Source organism: Ailuropoda melanoleuca, chromosome 8, assembly GCF_002007445.2.
Source record: "Ailuropoda melanoleuca isolate Jingjing chromosome 8, ASM200744v2, whole genome shotgun sequence".
Taxonomy (NCBI): domain Eukaryota; kingdom Metazoa; phylum Chordata; class Mammalia; order Carnivora; family Ursidae; genus Ailuropoda; species Ailuropoda melanoleuca.
The window spans coordinates 58,817,813-58,839,130 of record NC_048225.1 but is presented as its reverse complement, the minus strand read 5'-3'; the positions used below and the strand labels follow the sequence as shown (position 1 = coordinate 58,839,130).

General features: G+C 52.6%; 1 protein-coding gene across 6 annotated transcripts in view; it reads left to right on the top strand.

The window, feature by feature from the left end:
* APBB1 (amyloid beta precursor protein binding family B member 1) overlaps positions 1 to 21,042 on the top strand; it is a 21,965-nt gene extending 923 nt beyond the window's left edge. Inside the window, exons 1-16 of one of the 6 annotated variants that reach the window (XM_034666481.1) lie at positions 1,306 to 1,396; positions 2,992 to 3,042; positions 6,567 to 7,301; positions 12,734 to 12,912; positions 13,010 to 13,066; positions 13,146 to 13,231; positions 13,345 to 13,408; positions 13,854 to 14,003; positions 14,327 to 14,454; positions 14,561 to 14,566; positions 14,865 to 14,979; positions 15,121 to 15,205; positions 15,474 to 15,557; positions 19,944 to 20,059; positions 20,207 to 20,383; positions 20,468 to 21,042. In XM_034666481.1, coding sequence (XP_034522372.1) covers positions 6,581 to 7,301; positions 12,734 to 12,912; positions 13,010 to 13,066; positions 13,146 to 13,231; positions 13,345 to 13,408; positions 13,854 to 14,003; positions 14,327 to 14,454; positions 14,561 to 14,566; positions 14,865 to 14,979; positions 15,121 to 15,205; positions 15,474 to 15,557; positions 19,944 to 20,059; positions 20,207 to 20,383; positions 20,468 to 20,635 — 2,136 coding nt within the window. In that variant the 5' untranslated portion in view covers positions 1,306 to 1,396; positions 2,992 to 3,042; positions 6,567 to 6,580 and the 3' untranslated portion in view covers positions 20,636 to 21,042. Of the gene's footprint in view, positions 1 to 1,252; positions 1,397 to 2,991; positions 3,043 to 6,566; positions 7,302 to 12,733; positions 12,913 to 13,009; positions 13,067 to 13,145; positions 13,232 to 13,344; positions 13,409 to 13,853; positions 14,004 to 14,326; positions 14,455 to 14,560; positions 14,567 to 14,864; positions 14,980 to 15,120; positions 15,206 to 15,473; positions 15,558 to 19,943; positions 20,060 to 20,206; positions 20,384 to 20,467 lie in introns of those variants that run through there. The other 5 variants (XM_034666480.1, XM_019805672.2, XM_019805673.2 and 2 more) reach the window with 5 other exon arrangements.
* Positions 21,043 to 21,318: the final 276 nt, after the last annotated feature.

Genomic DNA, 21,318 nt, shown 5'->3' with positions numbered 1-21,318 from the left:
GGGGAGGGGAGGTCAGGGGCTGGGAATGGGACGTGGGGGTGAGGTAGGCAGAGCCTTCACGGATTTCTGCAGGGTCCCAGGCCTGGAATCTGCCAAGCCGCATTCAGTTGCCCTCGGCGACCGAGGGGTGTGCCCTGGGGCCGGCTGTGTCCCCAACTCAGCCAGGAGGCCTAGCACTCGCAGAAGCACTCGTTAAGAGCAGTTTTCCTACAGCCGATTCAGAGGTTATTCCGAACCTATTTTGCACCTGCCTGTGCGTTTCTTGCATTTCCAACCCCTCCAGCATCCTACCGTCTCTCTTAACTCTTTCAAAGCCAAAACCTTGCCTACACTTGCTGTCTTCATTTCATTTCCTCACTTCCCATTCATTCTTAAAACGACTTCCTTTGGTCTCTGTCGCTGACACCCACTGAAACTGCTGGAGCCAAGGTCACCGGAGACCTCCATGTGGCCAACTCGAATGGACACTTGCCTGTTTCCCCCCTTTACCTTTTAGTAGTATTTAGTGGTGTGTGTTAACTCTCCTGGAGGCATTTTTCTGGTTTCTCTTGTCCGGCATTGTCTGCTCCTTAGTGGTCTCATTTGCTATGTCCTTCCCCTCCCTTTAGATGTTGGTAAAGCTCTTGGTTCTGTCCTGAGATTGTTCTTTCATTCTGTACTTTCTCCTCTGGTATTTTGTTTACTCCCAAGCCTTCAGATTTCATATATATATGCTGTTGATTCTCAGATGTGTGTATCTGGCCGGACCTCTTTTCTGAACTCCATATCCAGCTGCCCTCATGACATCCCCATTGAAGTTCAACAGAAATTCCATACCTACAGATCCCAAGCTGAATTATCTTCCATGTGTTCCCTCTCTACCCGTCTTCCAAATCCGTTCTTCCTTAAGCTCCCAGAAATGGCTACTTTCCAGTCAGTTATCCAAGCTGGAATCCTGGGCAGCATTTTAGATTAACCTCTCTCCCTCACCCTCTGCATCTAATGTCACCAAATTCTGTCGCATCTGCTACCTAAATATTTTCCAGATCTATTTGTTTCACTCCGTCCTCACTGCTACCAAATTTAATCTAGGCCAAAACTCTTTTTTCCCCCTCATTTGTCTAATAGCATACCCTCTTGCCTACCTCCCATTAAATACTCTCAACACAATGTGATCCCTAAAAAAAAATTGCATCTATCTAATCATTTATTCATTCAACAAATAAACTTTGATCACCTTTTATATATTAGGTAGTGTTAGGCACTGAAGATATAATTATGAACAAAACAGACTTCGATCTTGTCCCACAGTCGGGGGAATCGGGAAAGATTATGGCAAGTACAATAAATACCATGAAGTGGATGGTGAATGGTGCCTTGAGAATACATGAGAGCACAAGCTAAACCGGTCTGGGAGGTAAGAGAGAGGGCCAAGGAAGGCTTCTCTGAGAAATGACATTTGAACTAAGATGTAAAGGATGAGTTCAAGTTAGTTAGGCCGAGGGTTAGTGGTAGGAGGTTCCTGGCAGAAGGGGAAATTCACCTTGTGGAAGGAGCGAGCATGGTGTCTTCGAGGAATCAAAAGAAGGCCAGTGAGGTTGGAGAGCAGAGTTCTGAAGCTGGAGAGGAAGGCAGAGGCCACACTGAGCAGGACGGTTTAGGCCACATTAATAATTTGGATCTTACGGTCTTTGTCCTTGGGGTGGACTGTGATGGTAGTGGATGCAGAGAGTAGATGAAGTCCGGAAATTTTCCCCAGAGAGAAAATTTACAGTATCTGGGGATGGATTGAATGTGGGGAGCGAGGGAGACGGTTGTTAAGGATGGTACCCCACTTCTGATTTGCACAATAGGAAGGGTGGTTATATCACTCTATGAACCAGGATCCTGAAAGAGGACCAGTCAGGGTGTGGGAGAGAGAAACATAAGCAGGCATGTTTGTTTGAGAGGCCTTTGAGACATCCAGGCAGAGAGGTTGAGTAGGAAGTTGAATGTGCATGTCTGGAGCTCAGATGAGGGGTCTGAAATGGAGATATAAATTTGGAAATGAGCAGTGTGTAGGTGGCACCTGAAGCTATGGGCACGGATAAATACTTACATTGAATATTTGGTGAGAAAGAGAAGAGGGCATAAGAACAGGCCATGAGAAATCCCAGCGTGTAACAGCCGGCAGAGGAAGGTGAGCCGGCAGAGGAAGGTGAGCCGGCAGAGGCTTCTAGGAGGCCATCGAACAGGAACTAGAGTGTAGGCAGAAAACAGAGAGATGTAGCATGAGGAAGCCATGGATGAAGGTTGGATGAGAGGCAGGGTGTCGAGGGATGCTGAGAATATTACCAAGATGATGTGTGGGTTGGATGAGATGACATAGGGTCCTGCTGACCTTGGCAAGAGCTGTTACTGAGACATGCTGGGAGTGGGAGCAGGATTGGAGAGGGTTGAGCAGTGACTGCAAGGTGAGGAAATGACAACAGCGAGTAGAGACAGCTCTTTTAAGAAGTTTGCTTGAGCTGGGGAGAGAGAGCGAGCGAGCGAGCAAGCAGCTAGTGGCACTGGAGGAGCGTTGGTCAGGAAACATTCTGCTTGTAAGTTGGTAGGTAGTGGATCCCACTGAGAAGGAGAGATTGATTATATAGAAGAGAAAATGGATAAACAAGGGTATAAAATTCCTGGAAAGGCAGGCAAGGAAGGAGCCAAGTAACAGATGAAGCAGTTGGTCTTAGGAAGAAGGAGAAAAGGATAGGTGCTGAAGTCAGCAAATTTGTGTTTGGGGACATTCCTCAACTGCTGGCTTCCATTGCCTCTGTGAAGGAGGAGTGGGAGGTCTTCCTCTGGGAGGGAGGGGTGGTGCAGGGGGTGGCCCAAGGACAGTTGTGCTCTTTTCTCACCTCAGAAGTCCTTTCCTCAAGAAGTTCTTTGCTGATGTCTGGGCTGGAGTAAGACACAGACTGCTTCCTACTCCTGCCGTGCCTTGTTCCTCCCCTCATAATACCCCCTCATGTATTCTACAAATAGGAGGTGCTCTTCGGTGCCAGGGACTGGTCAGATGCTGTACTGCACTGCAGGGTAAGGGGTGGTTTCCCTGCTAAACTGTGTGCTCCATTGGGGAGGGACCATTGCTTTATAACTCATCACTCTTCCCTGTGTCTAGCACAGTGCCTCACAAATAGTAAGGGGTCAGGTTAGAGGAGTCTTAAACCGTAAGTAGGATGCACCCCCATCCCAGCTCCTTCAGGCTTACTGGCCACTCTTTTCGCTCCTTGCCTTGAGGGCTCCGCCCAGCTCCCTGCCTTGAGCCAGAATCCATGTGGCTCTTTCCATCCTTTGAGAGGCTTCAGGTACACCTAACCCCAAAACATGACCCTTCTTGAGGATACTGGGCCGCTGGTCATCCTTTGACCTCAAGAAGTTAGGTGATGGCACCACACAGTGCTTTGAGCCAGGTGCCTAGGCTTCAGTGCTGTTCACAACAGAGCTCCCTCATTTCTCCCCCAATACTTTCTGCCCTGGTGACAGGGGGACAGGGCTTCCCTGGAGTTGATCTGGCTCTTCACTGTCCCAGCTTCACAGTGTATGTGCCTTTCCCAGATTGCACCTCCAAGTGGTAAGGAGGTCGGTCCTATCCTGACCTCTTAAACACCTGGCTGCCTACACTGCTGCTTCAGAGAAGGGCTCATCATCTCCATGATCCTCTGAGCTTGCCAGCGTCACAGGTCTTCCACATCCTGAAACTCATGGAGATGCCACCGAGCAGCCTTCGGGCCAGGATGTTGGTTCACACTAACTCCTTCCCTTTTTCCCAGATCTTGGTCCTCACTGCGCTGGGACCCCCTGCCTTCTTGAGTACCATCCTCATTCTCCAGCACACTCCCTAACACTCCTGTTGCCTGCTCTCAGCCCACGGGGCCACACAGGCTTATCGCGGTGTCTGCTCCAACCTCCGAATTCTGAGTTCTTAGCCTCCAAATCCCTCTTACCTGACGTCTGTCTCCTCCATCCTTCCCTTCCGTCCACACCGAGGGCCCACTCTGTGGCACACACTCAGTGCACGCTCCTTGGTGTTGGGAATGTGAAGTGGAATAAGACACAGTCTCCTGTGTTTGGTTGGAATGGGGCACTGGGTATTGTGAGACACGGAGGAGGGAATGGTCCCCTGAGCATGAAGAGAGAGGACTACACAGGAGAGGCTCACTGCTTAGGAGCTATGCCTGCCAAGCCAAGTTTTGAAACAGGAGCAGAGGTTCTCCATGGGGAGACAGGATTCCAAGCCCGGGGAGCACTGTAACCAAAGAGCCAGAACTGTCAGGGTTGACATGTTCTAGAATCTGCCATACTTTATGAGGAATGTAAGGCGTGAAGGAGGCAGGGAAGGGGGAGGAGGTTTGAGAGGTCATGGGGGTTGGCTCAAGGAGGCTCTCGGTGTCCTGCTAGTGAGCACAGACCTTATCCTGAAGGCAGCAGTGAGCCACCTAAGTTTTCCAACTGGGGAGTGACACAATCTGGTTTCCATTTTTAGAAGATTACTGTGGTTCTAGGTAGTGGCAGAGCTGTTTATTTTTCTCGTGTGTGCCAGTGACCATGAGTTTGCTTATCGCCCAGGTGGAGCCCCACCAAGCAGACTGGCAGTTCCCCATGAGGCAGACACACACAGGAACATTTCTTCCCCCACGTTACACATGTGTGCACAGCATTGTGCTAGGCTCTGAGGAGGGAGGCATGATGGCGAGGCAAGCTGTGGCTGCTGCCTCAGGACCGTGCACTGCACCTGAGACGGCAGAGCCTTGCTCAGGCAGCCTGAAGCCCCTCACCGGCAACCTGTGCTCAGGGCTGAGAGCCACACTGAGGTGCAGAGAGAACCAGGGCAGGGGTCAGGGGAGAGAGAACTCTCAGGTGAGAAATGGGGGAGAAAGAACCATCTGGTGGGAGTCAGAGAGAGAGAGAGAGAGAGAGAGGTGTGCAGTGAGGGGCAGTCAGTGAGGGAGAGCTGTGTGCTGGGGAGAGGACTCAGGGAAGGCATGAGGGAAGAGGAAGGTGATGCAGGAGGAGCTAAGAGGGCCAGGATGAGGGAGAATTGGGTTGTGGTTGGTGGTGGAGGGAGAATGGCCTGTGAGGTGGTGGCAGTGAGGGTCCAGGGAATAAGCACTTTACAGTGGGGGTCAGGGAAGGAGGCAGTAGAGCAGTGGAAGGTAGGGGAGTTGGGGAGGACGGAATGAGGCCTTGATGGTGGGATCACTGGGTGATGTGGCTGGAAAGATAGGTAGGCAGAGAAGGTGATCCACAAAGGGCTTGTAGTGAGAGGGGGTCCAAAGGGACAGGAACTGCGGGGGGGGCGGTTGTCACTGTGGAACAGGAGATCCCCTCCCCTGAAGGGCAGATGGGATTCAGTTGGGCCACCACGAGCAGTGGTTGAGACACAGTAACATGGCCAAAGTGTGTTTTCTGAAACTGGCAGAGGAGATGCAAAAATCAGGCCTGGAGGAGATAGGAGGACAGAGTTATACATTCATTCCACAAATACTTACTGAATTCCTATTCTGCGCCAGGACTGTGTTAAGCTCTAGGCATATGGCATTGAAAAAAAAAAGCCAAATTTTCCACCATGGAACTGAAATTACAGTCATGAGGAGACAATCGTTAAACAAATAGTAATAAGTATGGGTAAACAGCTTGACAGATGGTGCTAGGCACTAAGGAATGTTTGGGTGTTGCCGAGAGAGGGCATGGTGGCCTGCAGTTTTAAAAGGGTGTCAGGGAAAGCCTCACTGAGAAGGTGATGTTTGGCTCAAGATCTGAAGGGCTGGGGGGTACAGGTCAAAAGCCTCTGCAGTGAGCCTGGCATGGGGCATTACAGGGGCTGGCAGAGGGAGTGGTGCCCCAAGTGAGATACTTTATAGAAACACTCATAAAATGTAGCTTCAACCAGCCAAAGGAGCCATGAATTGGAGCTGACAGTCCTTCCTCTGTGACCTTCCTTCCCAGGTCCATGCCCTTGAGGGATGGGTCTGCACCTCATTCTCTCCTATTCTCACAGTCCCTAGTAGGGCTGGGCTTCGGGGCTGGTGGAGCCCAGTGATTTATGATAATAGGAACGCTGCCTGGGGAGCTCACGGTAGGAGGCTATGGATAGCAACGTGGCAAGAGGAAGGGGCAGTCGGTGTCCAGTGTCCAGAACACATGAGCCAGTCCCACACCAGCTGGGTCCCTGGCACAGTAAGCCCCGGTCGGATCAGCGGGGGGTGGGGATGCACAGAGAGCCATTGTGTGGAGGCTCTGCCGTTGGGAGTGAGGGCAGAGCCGGGGCTGGCTGTGCTGTCTCAGAAAGCTCAGGGCTGGGGATTCGGGGCTGGGGTGGACTGTGGGCCTGGCCCTAGCCTTTGGTGGAGATGGTGTTGAGTGGGTGGTGGTGAGGGGGGACAGGAGTTGAGCCTAGTCATTGTCATGGGAAAATAGCTCATAGGACACAGAGCAGTGGGTGCTGGCCTGCTGAGCATGGGGAGATGAGGAGGTGCAGAGCACAGCCCCGGGCAGAAGCAGGGGTGCTGCTATTCTGACTCGGAGGCTCAACTCAGTCTCCTCTCCTCACCCCACAGGATCTGCTAAGGCCATGTCTGTTCCATCGTCACTGAGCCAGTCGGCCATTAATGCCAACAGCCACGGAGGCCCCGCGCTGAGCCTACCCCTGCCCCTGCACGCTGCCCACAACCAGCTGCTCAACTCCAAGCTGCAGGCCACGGCTGTGGGACCTAAGGACCTGCGCAGTGCCATGGGGGAGGGTGGTGGGCCTGAGCCAGGCCCTGCCAATGCCAAGTGGCTAAAGGAGGGCCAGAACCAGCTCCGGCGGGCTGCCACAGCCCATCGTGACCAGAACCGCAACGTGACCTTGACCCTGGCAGAAGAGGCCAGTCAGGAGCCTGAGATGGCACCCTTGGGCCCCAAAGGCCTGATGCACCTGTACTCTGAGCTGGAGCTCTCCGCCCACAATGCGGCCAACAGAGGGCTCCGAGGACCCGGTCTGATCATCAGCACCCAAGAGCAGGGGCCAGATGAAGGAGAGGAGAAGGCGGCAGGGGAGGCCGAGGAGGATGATGAGGAAGAGGACGAGGAGGAGGAGGAGGAGGACTTGTCTTCTCCCCAAGGGCTGCCTGAGCCCCCGGAGAGTGTGGAGGTGCCCCCCAGACCCCAGGCCCTTGCAGATGGTCCCCGAGAGCACAGCAAGAGTGCCAGCCTCCTGTTTGGCATGCGGAACAGTGCAGCCAGCGATGAGGACTCAAGCTGGGCGACCTTATCCCAGGGCAGCCCCTCCTACGGCTCCCCAGAGGACACAGGTACCTTATGGAGCTTGACATGGGGAAGATGGGAGGGCAAGAGGGCAGAGGTCAGGCCTCTCCAAATCAAGGCCAGGGCCAGCCAGGGCCAGCCAGGGCGTGAGCCACAGAGCGCATGTCCGCAGTCCTCAGCAGGCCATAAGCAGGTTTTCCTGAACGAAACCATTCCTATATTCAGAGCGCTTGCACAAACTGATAGGTCCATCCCTCATGGACTCTGATGGATGGTGGACCTGGTGCATTTATGGAGCACTTACCAGGTACTGCCCTATGCTCCACATTATCGAATTGAATCCTCACAATAATGTTGTGAGGTAGCCACTATTCTGATGCCCGTAGTACAGATGATGAAAAGTAGGCCTGGAGGGCTAAGTAGCTTTCCCACCAGCACAGACGGTCTGGGGTCACAGTAGAACTGCGTCTAGACTCGAGCTCTTGGCCCTGCTTACCCTGCCACTGACGCACACAGCACGGTGAGCCAGGTGCACGTGAGCCAGCTTTTAACAGGCCGGGTCTGGAGGCAGCAGCAGCACCACCCCACGCAGGTCTGCTTGGAAAGACTGAAGCCGGGCTCGTGTGCAGGGCACCACTCTGGGCGTTGCAAGGGTATCGTTTTGTATTCTTTGTATCGGGAATAGAATACCGACTAAAAGTTAGGAAATAAAGGAAGAATAAATAGATGCTTCTTCTTTGTGGGGTGGGCAGGAGGAGAAAGTAGGTATTAGGACTCCAAGGATTGATCATTAAATGTGTCCCATTTAAATAAATTGAGTCTCCATATTTGCTGATGTCACGTAGAGGGACAGCGACAGAGCTAATGGGCTGTAGCTACAAGCCTGGAGTTCTGTGGGTTGGAGTGTAAGTAGAGATCAGGAAAAACTCTGGTGTGCACCTGGCTGCAGGCACTGTAGCAGACCCCCACCTGGGGAGCCTTTGCAGGGGAGCATGCAGTTCATGGAGCCATGGAACCAAGGGCAGTGCATCATCCCCTTTCCAAAAACTTATTACGGACCTTTTCAAACATCTACAAAAGTAGAGAGAATAGAATAGTGAGCCCAACTTACCTGTGCCCGAGTTTCAACAATTATCAACACACGACTGATCCGGCTGCACCTATACCCTGATCTGCTCCTGGGCCCCAGCCTAGGTTATTTTAAAGCAAATACTCAAATCCATGCATTTCTAGAAAACAACGTTTAAAACAATCCACAATATCTGTATCATGAGTATAAAAATTTAACAATAATTCCTTAATATTATCAAATATCCAGTCAGTGTTTACAATTTCCCAGTTGTTTAATAAATGACCCCCACTCTGCTATTTAGAAAAAGTTTTGATTATTTGAGTCAATAGTCCTAGACCTTTTGATGGTGGATGTGTATCTATAAGTTTCTTTGGAGCTGTATGTTATGCTTCCATCCCTCTGTCTCTCTTTATTTCTGCTTGCAGGTTGTTGTTGTTGTTTTAAATCGGAGACAGGGTTATTTGACCTGGGTTTTCCATTGTCTGGATTTGCAGACTCTCTCCCTGTGGTGGCGTTGAGCAGGTTTCTCTTCCCCTAGATTTCCTGCAAATTTGCTAGTGTGTTCCAGAGACCTGATCAGATTTGGATTTGAGAGTTTTTTGTGTTTTGCTCTTGCAAGAGCACCTCATAGGTGGTATTGAGTACTTCTGTCAAAGGCAAAGTCTGATTGCCTTTCTTTTCTGTGATGTTAGTGGCTTTCGATGGTCATTGCTTGGACCTCCTTTGAAGGGAGCAGTTCATGCCACCTTTCAAGGTAAACTGAAAACTAGACATTGATGTGAAATATCCCAATTTTTAAATGTTAGCAACCAATTCTGTTTTTTTTTAAAGCACCATGCAGGCCATTCAAAATCCGAGTCTTGTATTGGTCTTTATGTTGTTAGTTTGCAGCCTCTGCCCTAGCGGAGGGTTGGGGGGGGGGTTTGAGTCAGAGGCTAAATACTGGAGGGCCCGATTGCTCTGCTGGGATGGTCAGTGCAGTAGCTGCTTCTGTGAGCCTTCTAGGAGAAGGAGGCTGGAACTGCTGAAGAAGTGGGAAGGGCCTGCTGGGCATGGGCACCGACCTCAGTGAGAGAGGATGGCCAAGGATCAAGCTCTGGTGGAGGCTCTGGACAGTGGAGGAGTGGTGTGGGGCCAGCCCAGGGAAGGGGCCGAGTCACTGCCTACTCTTTTGTAATTGTGGCTCCATGATCATGAAGGCCACAGAGGAAGTCTGGGCTGCTGTAGGAGTGGAGTAGAATTGAGCAAAAGTTATTTTCTCCTTCCCAGCCTAGGATCTCCACAAAGTTGTTGATTGAAGGCATAAGTGCCTGAATGAATGAATGAGTGAGTGAGTGAATGAACTTTACTACCTGTGTTGGGTTCGTACTCGGTGCCCGGCCTTGTCCTAAATGCTGAGAAGGCATACTACAGGGGAGAGAGGTTCCTGCCCTCATGGCACTGACGGTCTGGTGGGGGAGACAGAGATAGACAGGCAGCTCTGATCAGCATGGTGAGCCCTGGGATGGGAGAGGTGCCGGAGGGGCACCCAGCCCTGCCTGTGTGCATGGTCGTGGAGAGGGGGTGGGTCAGTTTTGAGACATGACCTTTACACCTATGCCTAAAGGAGGAGTGGGTGATAGTCAGGTGAAGACTGAGGGAGGAAGGGAGGCTGGGCTTGGAGAGGATGAGGGGCATTCCAAGCAGGGAGAGAGAGATAAGGGGGTGGGGGGTGATCAGATACAAGGCTGAGAGCCAGAAGGTTAGGGGCTCAGAACAGCACACAAACTCCGGGAGGAGTTTGAGTTCTATCCTGAGGGCAAGAGAAAACAACTAAGAGTATCAAAGTGGAGAATAGTTCAGCATTTTGGACCGATCATGTGGGCTGCAGGGTGCCTTCCAGATTGGAGGAGACGAGGCTGGAGGAGGGAGCCCACTTGTGAGGCCTTTGCAGTGATCCGGGTAAGAATTGCAGGTAGTAGCTGGGACTACTGTAGTGACGTGGGGATGGAAAGAGGAGAGAGCATTAGGTGATTCACTGACTCCTGAGCAAATGGCTACACCTGGTTTCACCATGAAGGCATGCATGGATAAATGAATGAATGATACACAAACCTTTGAATTCGTGCGTGAGCGCCTGAATGAATTGATGCAGGAGTGAAGATGTACATTCCCGAATAAATGTGCGTGTGGCAGCAAAGGCCTGAGTAGGGCTTTGCTTGGAGGGAGATATGCCAGGCTCCAGAAGGGCCTCCCAGATGGTCAGAAGGGGGAGAGCGGCCCCTCCAGGGCAGATCGGAAGGATGAAGCTCTTTGAAGCAGGAAGATACAGGCTAACAGGGATGGCAGATGGATTGTTGTGCGTGACTCAGTCAGAAGATGGTGAATTGGTCCCCAGATTCAAGAGGTGTTATGACCCTTCGTGAAGAAGGGTGTGGCTATGGAGGGCACGGTTGCCCTGGGTGCCGGTGTTCCTGGAAGGTTTGACAGGAGAGCCGTGAAGGTGATGGAGGGTCCCTGGGAAAGAGGGGGCATTTGAATTCCCTGGGGCATGAGGGGAGGGGAGGGTGGAGGGAGACGAGGTGGTAATGGCTACCTAGAAGGCTAGACAGGCAAGAAGAGCCCCTCCCCTGTGGGCCCACCTCATTTGCAAACAGGGTGGTGAGACATCTTGCTCAGATAACTCTCCCATCAGGTGTGCAGCCACCTTGGGTAACCACACCTGCTCCCAGCGCCTCTGTGCCTGGTTGCCCAGCAGCCTGGGTCTGGGGACTGCCTGTATCCTCAGTGCTGCCTCTTGGACCAGTCAGGATTCCTGGTTTCCCTGGTAACGGGAAGCACGTCAGCAGTCTGGGCGCTCCCAGCTGTCCTGGTGCTGCGGTTGCCGAGGAGACGCTGCAGCCTAGCTGGGCCCTGGCAGGTGAGGGGGGCTGTGCTGGGAAGCCCCAAGCCCAGCCTCAAGCTTGCTGGGGCCCAGCCCTCAAGGCCCACTTTTGGGCTCAAACTGCAGGGCAGGTTCTGGGCAGGGAAGGGATCCCCGGGAGCCCTGAAGCCACACCCTTTTTGTGCTGAGAGCTACAGGCTTTGCAGGGCCCCAGGTGGCTGAGGAATTCCCAAGGGGCTGAGCTTCCTGGTGTCCCTAAGACTAGGTTTGACTGTGGTACTGTGGTGCCTATTGTGGGGTGGGATGGGGATTCAGGATTGGGGGAGGGGAGCCAGGATTAGAAAGAAGAGATGTGAGAAGGAGGGGCTGGGGTCTTATGAGGACCCTCTACCCCACCCCAAGGAGGTCCCCTCCCATGGTGGTCCGGGCCCCTTCTTAGTGAGCTCCAAGCGGGGGAGGAACTTGCCTGGCAGGCGCTCTGCCCTGGTGAGAAGGGGGCGGGATGAGCTTTTCTCTGCAGCCCAGCACCAGGCTGTGAGCCCAGCTGGCTGGGCTGGAGGGGCTGTGAGGAGGGAGGGTGGAGGCAGGAGGGGCTGGGAACCAGCGCCATGTTCTCCCAGGACTTTTTCCTGGCCATCATCCTGCAGGACAGCAGCCCAGGTGAGGGGTAGCATGGGGCTGGGCATGATGTGGGGAGGGGCTGGGTGGGGAGGCGAGGCAGAGGAGGCAGAAGCGGGGTTACAGAGCTGGAGCGGTATGGCTCTGCTGGAAGAAGAGGGGTGTATGTCACAGGTATGTGTGCATGTGCAGAAGATGTTGGCCTGCATCTGTGTGTGGCAGGGGTCAGGGTGTGAGTGTCTGTGGCATCTGCACACATGTGGCAGAGGTCGACTGCGTGTGCGTTCACTCTGGGTGGTACCCGCACATGTGTGGGGGGTTGCTGTGGGTGTGGCTTCTGTGCAGGTGTGGTGGGAGCTGATACATATAACCGTGTGTGTGCATACCTGTGTGCAGGGTGTCTTCCTTAGGTCATGGCTGGAGTTGGGGTGTGTGTGTTTGCCCCTGCACAAGTGTGTGCATCTGACTGTGATACCTGCCATCTCTGCTGGGATTTTCCGTGTGTGCACACACTTGTGTTTGTGGTGGCTTCACAGGTGGTAGGGCTTGTGTGTGTTGTGTGTCTGAGTGCACATGTGTGTGCAGGAGGTGCTGATAAGTGTGTGCACCTGCAATATGGATATGAATGGTAAGAGGTCAGTTGGGGTCACCCAACCTCCTTCCCTTCTCTCTGCATTTCTCCTTCCCTCTATGTGGGCACATTAGCCAGGAGCAGGGTCCAGGAGGAGACCTGAGTCATGTCCCCTGCTGGTGGTCCCCCATGTTGTGACTCCGGACTGCAAGCTCTAGGAGGAAGCGGGAACCTTGTGCTAGAGCCCTTCCCCCATCCTTTCCTCTCCACCATGGGGTCTCTGCGAGGGGACTGGGCATAAGTACCCACTGTTTGCTTGTTGGGTGGGCAGACCCTCATCAGTCCCCCCACCCAGCAGATTCCTTCTGGAACCCCAACGCCTTCGAGACGGATTCCGACCTGCCGGCTGGATGGATGAGGGTCCAGGATACCTCAGGGACCTACTACTGGCACATCCCAACAGGGACCACCCAGTGGGAGCCCCCGGGCCGGGCTTCTCCTTCACAGGGGAGTAGCCCCCAAGAGGAGTCTCAGGTGAGCCCACAGGCCAGTTGTTTTTTGTCCAGGGGTCAGGGTGGTGCTGCTGGAGCAAGACGAGCCACCCACTTACTGCTCCCATCCCTCTTCCTAGCTCACTTGGACAGGCTTTGCGCACAGAGAAGGGTTTGAGGATGGAGAATTTTGGAAGGTGAGGGGCCCTGCTTTATAATGGGGGAGCTGCAGAAGGGGCATCATTTTGGCCCTGACTCCTCTCTCCCCTTCCCAAGGATGAACCCAGTGAGGAGGCTCCTATGGATTTGGGACTGAAGGACCCTGAGGAGGGGACATTGCCCTTCCCAGCTCAGACCCTCAGGTGAGCGGGAAGCCATGATATGGTGCGCTGGCAGGGGATGGATCTCTCTGGGAGGGGCCTTAGGACAGCTCCATGTTTGGGGATCTGTACCAAGTGTTACCATCTTCCTCCAGCCCAGAGCCATTACCCCAAGAGGAGGAGAAGCTGTCCCCACGGAATGCCAACCCAGGGATCAAGGTTTGTTCAAGACCAATGCCCGTTTCTGGGCTGGGGCTCCTCTGTGTGAAGAGCCCCTGGGTCATGTCCTGAGGGCATCTCTGGTCTCAGGAAGCTCTCCAGGTCCTGAGTTAGGAGCTCTTCCAGTCTTGGCACAGTTTCCTGTGTCTGAGCCAGAGGCACGTCAGTGTTTAACTCAGCCAGTCCAGTGCCTGGGCAGGGGGTCCATCCAGGCTTGACTCAGATGCTTCCTTGTACTAGCAGGGGTCTCCTCTGAGACCATCCCCCTCCCGCCAACTAGATCCTGTTTGGGGACTTCTTCAGTCTTAGCTCGGATCACCCTCCCAGCTGCCATGTTCTGAGTCAGGAACTCCTCTGCTCTTAGCAGAGACAGTGTCCTCTGTTGGGGGTCCTCTGGTTCCAGCTCAGACCCTGTACCTCCCACCTCTTCTTCTGTGTCTGGCAGTGCTTCGCAGTGCGCTCCCTAGGCTGGGTGGAGATGACCGAGGAGGAGCTGGCCCCCGGACGCAGCAGCGTGGCCGTCAACAACTGCATCCGCCAGCTCTCCTACCACAAAAACAATCTGCACGACCCCATGTCTGGGGGCTGGGGGGAGGTGAGGGCTGAGCTGGTGGGTATGGTTCAGTGGAGAAGGGGAGGGAGCTGAGAGAGAGAGCTGAGCTGCCCGAGCAACCACTGGGGGAGGGAGGTGTCAAAGGCCAGAAGGAAGTGACGGCCCAGTGAGATGGGTGTGCTATCCCAGGTGGGGGCCTGGGGAGATGGTTTCTAATGGTGACCAGATGATAAAGGGAGTCACATAGGAGATGACAGATGTGACTTTACTAGAGTGAGGCCTGCAGGGTAGGAGGCCCAACACCAAGGTGGGGGCCCCAGAGCTGTGGCTGACCTCCCCTGAATGCCTGCTTCCTGGGCCCGCAGGGAAAGGACCTGCTGCTACAGCTGGAGGACGAGACGCTCAAGCTGGTGGAGCCGCAGAGCCAGGCCCTGCTGCACGCCCAGCCCATCGTCAGCATTCGCGTTTGGGGCGTCGGGCGGGACAGTGGAAGGTGGGAGCTGGGCCTGGGATCCTAGGGTGGGGGCTCATCCAGCAGTCAGAGTGGGGGCCCTCCTTCCTAATTCTATTCTTTGCCTCTCTTGTGCTGCCGGACCCAGAGAGAGGTACTTGTGCCTAATTTATCTTGACCGTTCCTCCTCCCACACCTGGACCAGATGCCTCAGAGCACCCAAGTTCTCCTATTCTGCCCCGCCCCTTCCTGCCCGCTGTGCTCGCCCATTTTCCCCCACCTCCGCATGCTTGCCTGTCTACTCCGAGCCAGAAGGCAGCACCCACAGGACACCATCCCGAGGGCAAAAGCCCTGAAGGAGCTGCGATGGACAGGGAGGGCGTGGGTGGGGTGGGGATGACGCCTCACACTGGATGGCACTGGGAGACACTGAGGTGCCCCTCCCCCAACAGGGACTTTGCCTACGTAGCTCGCGATAAGCTGACCCAGATGCTCAAGTGCCACGTGTTTCGCTGTGAGGCACCTGCCAAGAACATCGCCACCAGCCTGCATGAGATCTGCTCTAAGGCACGGCCCCCTCCGCTCCCTGGACTAGCTGCCACCTTTGCTCTACAAGGATGTGGGTGGGGTCATTGAGTGGGGGTGGGGGACTCCAGGGCAGTGAAGCCCTAACAAGTCTCTCCCTTGCTCCTCCCCTCCTCTCCTCAGATCATGGCCGAAAGGCGCAATGCCCGCTGCTTGGTAAATGGACTCTCCCTGGACCACTCTAAACTGGTGGATGTCCCTTTCCAAGGTCAGTGCCACAACCCTGCCAGGTCCAGCTCAGCTTTGTTGGTAAAGGTGAGGTGACTCAAGAAGAGGCAGAAGCTACTACATGGAAATGATAAAAAAAAAATGGGCACATGGAGACTACATTCTTTGGATCAAATAAGTTAAGGGAGATGGGGAAAGGGTAGAGGTAGGGCCTTGGCTGCGTGCATATCCAGCTTCTGCCCTGGTGGTGGGAACTGAGAGTGAGCAAGGTCTGCCGCCATGACTGATCCTCCTTTTCTTTCCCACAGTGGAATTTCCAGCGCCTAAGAATGAGTTGGTTCAAAAGTTCCAAGTCTATTACCTGGGGAATGTGCCTGTTGCTAAACCTGTTGGTATGTGTGTTCTTCTTCACCCAGGGACCACCGCCTTGATCCCAAAGCTAAGCCCACCCTCTGCCTCCCAAAGCCTTTTTTACCAGACCTTCCTCATGCTTGATGTCATCCAGCCCTTTAAAATGCCTCCCACCTCGTTTACCTCTGTCCCACCTGCACTCTGTGTTCTGCCTATAGTAGCAGCTGGCATGCCTTCACCGAGTTTGAACCAACGAACTAGGCACATCGGGAGACGCACTCTTGCATCCCACGGAAAATCTTTGATTGGATTGGGAGGCCGGTCTTAGATGACTGGAAATACCAGGTAGCAGCTGGGAGCTGGGTTTGGTATTACAGCACTAACGGTGAGCTGTGAGCATCCAGAGAGGAAGCAGTGAGCATAACTGTGACATGCTTTATTGCTAGTTAAGTACTTCTTTATATGTCATTTAAGTCTTGACGATCCTATGAGGTTGGGATTATGGTGATACCCATTTTGTAGATAAGGAAACTGAGAGTAGAGACTATCTGGTTCTCTCTTATATTTCTAGTGCTTTCACGGTAACTGTTATTTATTTGTTCACTCACTTAACAAATACCTATGAAGCCCACCATGTATCGTGTCCTGGGAGAACAATGGCCACAGCTTTCGTGGAAGTTACAAAAGGTTACAGCAGAAAAAACAAAACAGGAATTAGTCAGATAATCATATTAATAATAAATGTATAATTACAAATTGAGTCATCCATTGAAAGAAAGTAGCAAGCTGCTATAAAACTGTCAGAAAAGACTTCCTTGAGAAAGTGACATTTGAACTAGGATCAAAAAATGAATGGGAGCTAATGTGGTAAAGTAGGATGGAGATAGGAATAAAGTGGGGGAAGATCATTCCAGGCAGGGTGAACAGTGTAGAAGAGGACCCATAGTGGAAGGCACTTTGGTACTTTAAAGGCACTGACAGAAGGCCATTGGTGCCAGATGAGGCTGGGAGCTGGGTGGTGGTCAGACCTTATAATCATTTGTTAATCCTGAAAGCAGCAAGGAGCTATAGTTGAGTTTTCAGGAAAGCACTCGGCATAATCAGATTTGAATTTGTAAAAGCTGGCATTGGCTATACCATGGAAAAAGATGTTTAGCAGGTGGAGGTGAATGTGAGGAATCTATTAGGAGGATCTTGGAGTAGTCATGGCCAATAAGAAGAGTATCACGGACTATGGTGGAGCTGAAGAAGAGTGTGCAGATTCAAGAGATGTTTAGATAATTAAAATCAACCAGGTCTTGGTGATGGACTGAATGTGGGACGAGGGACAGAGCCATTCAGGCTGACTCCTGACTTCCTGGCTTTGGGAATTAATGGATGGTGATGCCATTCTTTAAAGGTAGCAGACATTGGAAGAGGCCAGTTTTGATATGGAGATTGGAGTCCAGTTTCGGACATGCCGAGTTGGATGGGGAAGCCGAGTGACAAATGCAGGTTGGCAGGTGGATTCACAGAGGAGAGGTCTGGGTTGCAGATTCAGATGTGGCATTATTGGGTTATAGACGTAATCAGAGCCACGAGTGTAGCAGCCCACAGTGAAAAGAGAAATGAGGCTAGGCCTAGCTTTTAGATCCTTCAGCATTTAATGGACAGAGGAGGATGAATTTGATAAGGATTGTGAGAGCTGAAGGAGAGAGTGGGGAGGCAAAAAGGAGACTGCTTCAAGAAGTGGTCAGGTGTCATATCAAAAGATACTTAGGAAGAACTCAACTGTGTGGTGGATGGATAAATGAACAAACAAATGATACAATAAAATGAGATTTGCCTCAAATGACATGGTCAGGAGATGGTAGGTCCAGGACTCCAGCCTGGTCCTCTGCAATTCTCTGCTCTTCCCCTCAAACTATGCTGACTTTAATGAGCTGCACCTTATGTCCAATAAGGGAACCCTTCTTTGAAAGGATGGGGATTGAGCTGGGGTTGAAAGAGGGCCTGGGTTTGCAGAGGGGAGTTGGTATTCCAGTTGGATTTAATGTCAGTGCCACAGACATGGAACTGGAGGTGAGAAGATCGTGCTAAGGGAGCAGGAAGGAAGCTTGGCTGACCTCTACACCTTTGGTTTCATTTTTTTCTGCCTTTCCCCTTCAACTTCTAAACCCTTCTTGCATCTTCCAGTTATTTCCCCTACTCCCCTATCTACCCACCACCTTACATAGGTTCTCACTATGATGAAGCAACTGTCTGTGATCCTTGACTGCCCCTCTGCTGCCCGTCACCTCGATGGGTCTGCTCTATTGAGTCTCTAAACTCACTTCCTGCTCTGTCTTGTGCTCCCTTTTTAACCTGGAGTTTAATATTGGCTCCTCTTGAAGCTGCAATATTCATAAATCATTCATTTATTCAAGAAGTGACTATTGGATGCCTGATCTGTGCCAGGCACTTTCTAGGCTCTTGGTACACATTAATGAACAAAACAGAGATTTTTGCCTTCAGGTAGCTGACGTTCTAGCCAGGACAGACAAGCAAAAATGAAATTATGTGGTATGTTGGAAGGCAACAATTGATATGGGAAAAAAATGCACAATAGATTAAGGGGGATTGGGAGTGCAGGGCTGGGGGTCAGGGTATAGGTTTTAATCCTGAGTTGTCACCAAATATGGCAGACTGTTTCTAGGCCGCATTGCTCCACTACTTTCCCCACCTCCGTGCGGATCCTCCCCACACTCCAAAGCCAAGCCCCACACCCTGGCCCCAGGAGCTTATTAGGCGGTTTGACTTTGATACCACTGACTGGCATAAATGTCAAACACACCACAGGCTTTGGCAATCAGACCTGACCCACTCAGGAACTGCCTGCGTTTTCACCCTTCTGTGGGCTCCCAGGTTACTTGGTTATTCCAGTTTGGATGCACTGGCCCATGTTGCCTTGAGGGTGTCTTGCTCATGCATCTGGAATTTCTTAACTAGATAAGCCTTGTGCTCGGATTAGGGACACAGAGATGAATTGAATTTGCCTTCTGTCCTTGAGATGTGCTAAGAGTTGTCCCAGCAACATTCCCTCTCTGTGCAGCAGCAGGGAAGACTTCCTGGGTGGGGCCTGGGTGGACCCCGAAGGATGAGAATCGGGAGTTTCTCACGCAGTCAGGAGGGAAGGTGCACTCCAGACAGAGGTTTTTCCACAGTTACAGCTGTGTCCCTTGAGGGATCCTCTTCTCTTACTTTGAATTCCCCATCTGCCTAGCCGGGCATTTGCCAAGATTAGATGTTAATAAATGCTACATAAATCCTTTGAAGCTCAGGGAGCAATAAAATATGAAGCTTGGCAGCTTAGATGAGGCCAGTTTTCGGAGGACTTGCATGCTTGGGAGAGGAATGTGGCCTTGATCGAGCCAGAAGTAAGACGAGCAAGGCCAAGATGAGGGAGGACTTTTGAGGAAGATATTTGTCCTCTTCCTTGTCCTCTCTGCCCACAAAGGGTCCATGTGGGTTGCTCCTATGGGAGCCCAGAGGCACTGAAAAGGGCGAGAGGGCCCAGGAGTGGACCACAGAGTTGCATGCTTTCACGTTGGCACTGTCTCCTCTAACCTCTTAGCTGCGAAGGTAAAGACACAGTAGATCACACAGCCCATTCATGAGTAGTGCAGGGACTGGAACCCATGCCTCCGCCATGCCACGTGCTGCTTCTGCCTCAGTTCTCTGCTGAGTGCAAGCAAAAGTGGGATGCAGGAGTGACGTGTTCAATAGCAGTTTGAGGTGGAGGAAACCACTGTGTTACAGGGGATGTTGATTGATCTAAAAGCTGGGGATGTTGTGTTACTTGTCCTTTTAGCACATTATAGAAATTACCGAAATTATTGAATCCAACTAAAATTTGACAGTCCTTCTAGTTCTGAGAACTAGAAATATAGAGAAGAAGCAGGGGAACTTCAGTTTCCTTATCTGTAAAGTGGTGATAAAAGAATCAATTGAGAGATTGTTGTAAGGTGTACATGGGATTGCGCACTGTAATGCCTGGCCTGCACAGTAAGACCCAAAAGTCAACATTCCTTAAGTGGATATAAAACAAAACAAAGGTTGGGTCTTGGGAGAGGATGGCTTATAGGGGTTGATTTGGGAGTATGGTGGTACGATGCAGTATAATGTCTGAATGTAGGTGAACACTGAGAGCCAAGATAAAGGGAGTTCAGAGCTTTGGGAGGTCAGTTCATTTTGGAGGCTGAAGGAAGAGGCAGAGTCAAGTGAAGAAAACCAAGCCTAGGATTCAATATGGAAGAAACCAGAAAAGTTCTAAATCACTGAAGCCAAGGAGGAGGGCACCAAGGAAGGGATACCTGTGCAGCATCATCCAGGGCTGTGGACTGGTGAAGTGCGGTTGGAGCAAAGGCCCCCATCCCTAGTGGTATCATGTTTGTGTCCATATCTTCCAGGGGTAGATGTGATAAATGGGGCCCTGGAGTCAGTCCTGTCCTCCAGTAGCCGTGAGCAGTGGACCCCAAGTCACGTCAGCGTGGCTCCTGCCACCCTTACCATCTTGCATCAGCAGGTAAAGACTGGGGTGGGAGAACGCATGGCTGTGCCTTGCCGTGGAGGGGAGGCTGGGGTGGTTGAGGAAGAGCTGCCAGTAAGATAGATGTGCCCAGTGGAAGAGAGGGTTGGCCTGTTCCTTTCTAACTGGGTTCCATCCCTCCAGACGGAAGCAGTGCTGGGGGAATGTCGGGTGCGTTTCCTCTCTTTCCTGGCTGTGGGCAGAGATGTCCACACATTTGCATTCATCATGGCTGCCGGCCCAGCCTCCTTCTGCTGCCACATGTTCTGGTGCGAGCCCAACGCTGCCAGCCTCTCAGAGGCCGTGCAGGCTGCGTGCATGGTAAGCGGGTGGGGTGGTGGAGTGATGACACCCACCTCACATGGGGCAGGCCGGAGAGTGACTGCCCCACCTGCCTCTTTGCAGCTCCGCTACCAGAAGTGTCTGGATGCACGCTCCCAGGCCTCCACCTCCTGCCTCCCAGCACCCCCTGCTGAGTCTGTTGCTCGGCGTGTAGGGTGGACTGTCCGCAGGGGCGTTCAGTCGCTGTGGGGTTCCCTCAAGCCCAAACGCCTGGGGGCCCATACCCCCTGAAGCCCTCAGTCCTCCTTCCACCTGCTTGCGTTGGGCCCCAGGGAACTCAAGGGTGTGGGGCAGGGAGGGGCCCTAGAGGCTATTGTTAGGCCTCAGGCTCCCCACCCAAAGTTGCCCCTCCCCAGTAGCTGGGGTTCCCTGCCTAGGGGCTGGGGAGCGAGAGACCTAATCCCTGCAAGGAAGTGACAATACTGGATTGATAAGAGGAGCAAGAAGCAAGGCCAGCCCCGGGCTCTCCACCCCCACATTTCAGGTGGAGCAGGAGGAACTGGTCTAGGCCAGGCCCCACCTTGGTAGGGTCTGGCAGGGGCAGGAGGGGACTGGTTCAGGCATGGGTCCCCTCCCCCCTGTTCCATGGGCACCTCTGCTGTACTGATATCACTAATAAAGTCTGTCTGCCCTGCTAAGCCGTGTGCCTTCCTGTGCCTGCATTACACCGTCACCTGCAGTACCCCGATCCTTCAGTTAGGATCATAGTCCCAAAGCCACCTTGCTCTCCCTGCTTTATTTTTTTAAATTATTTTTTAAAGATTTTATTAATTCATTTTAGAGAGAGAGAGCGCACAGGGGGAGGGGCAGAGAGAAAATTCCAAGCAGACTCTGAGCTGAGAGCAGAGCCCCACTTGAGGTTCGATCCCACAACCCTGAGATCATGACCCCAGCTGAAACCAAGAGTCCGGAGG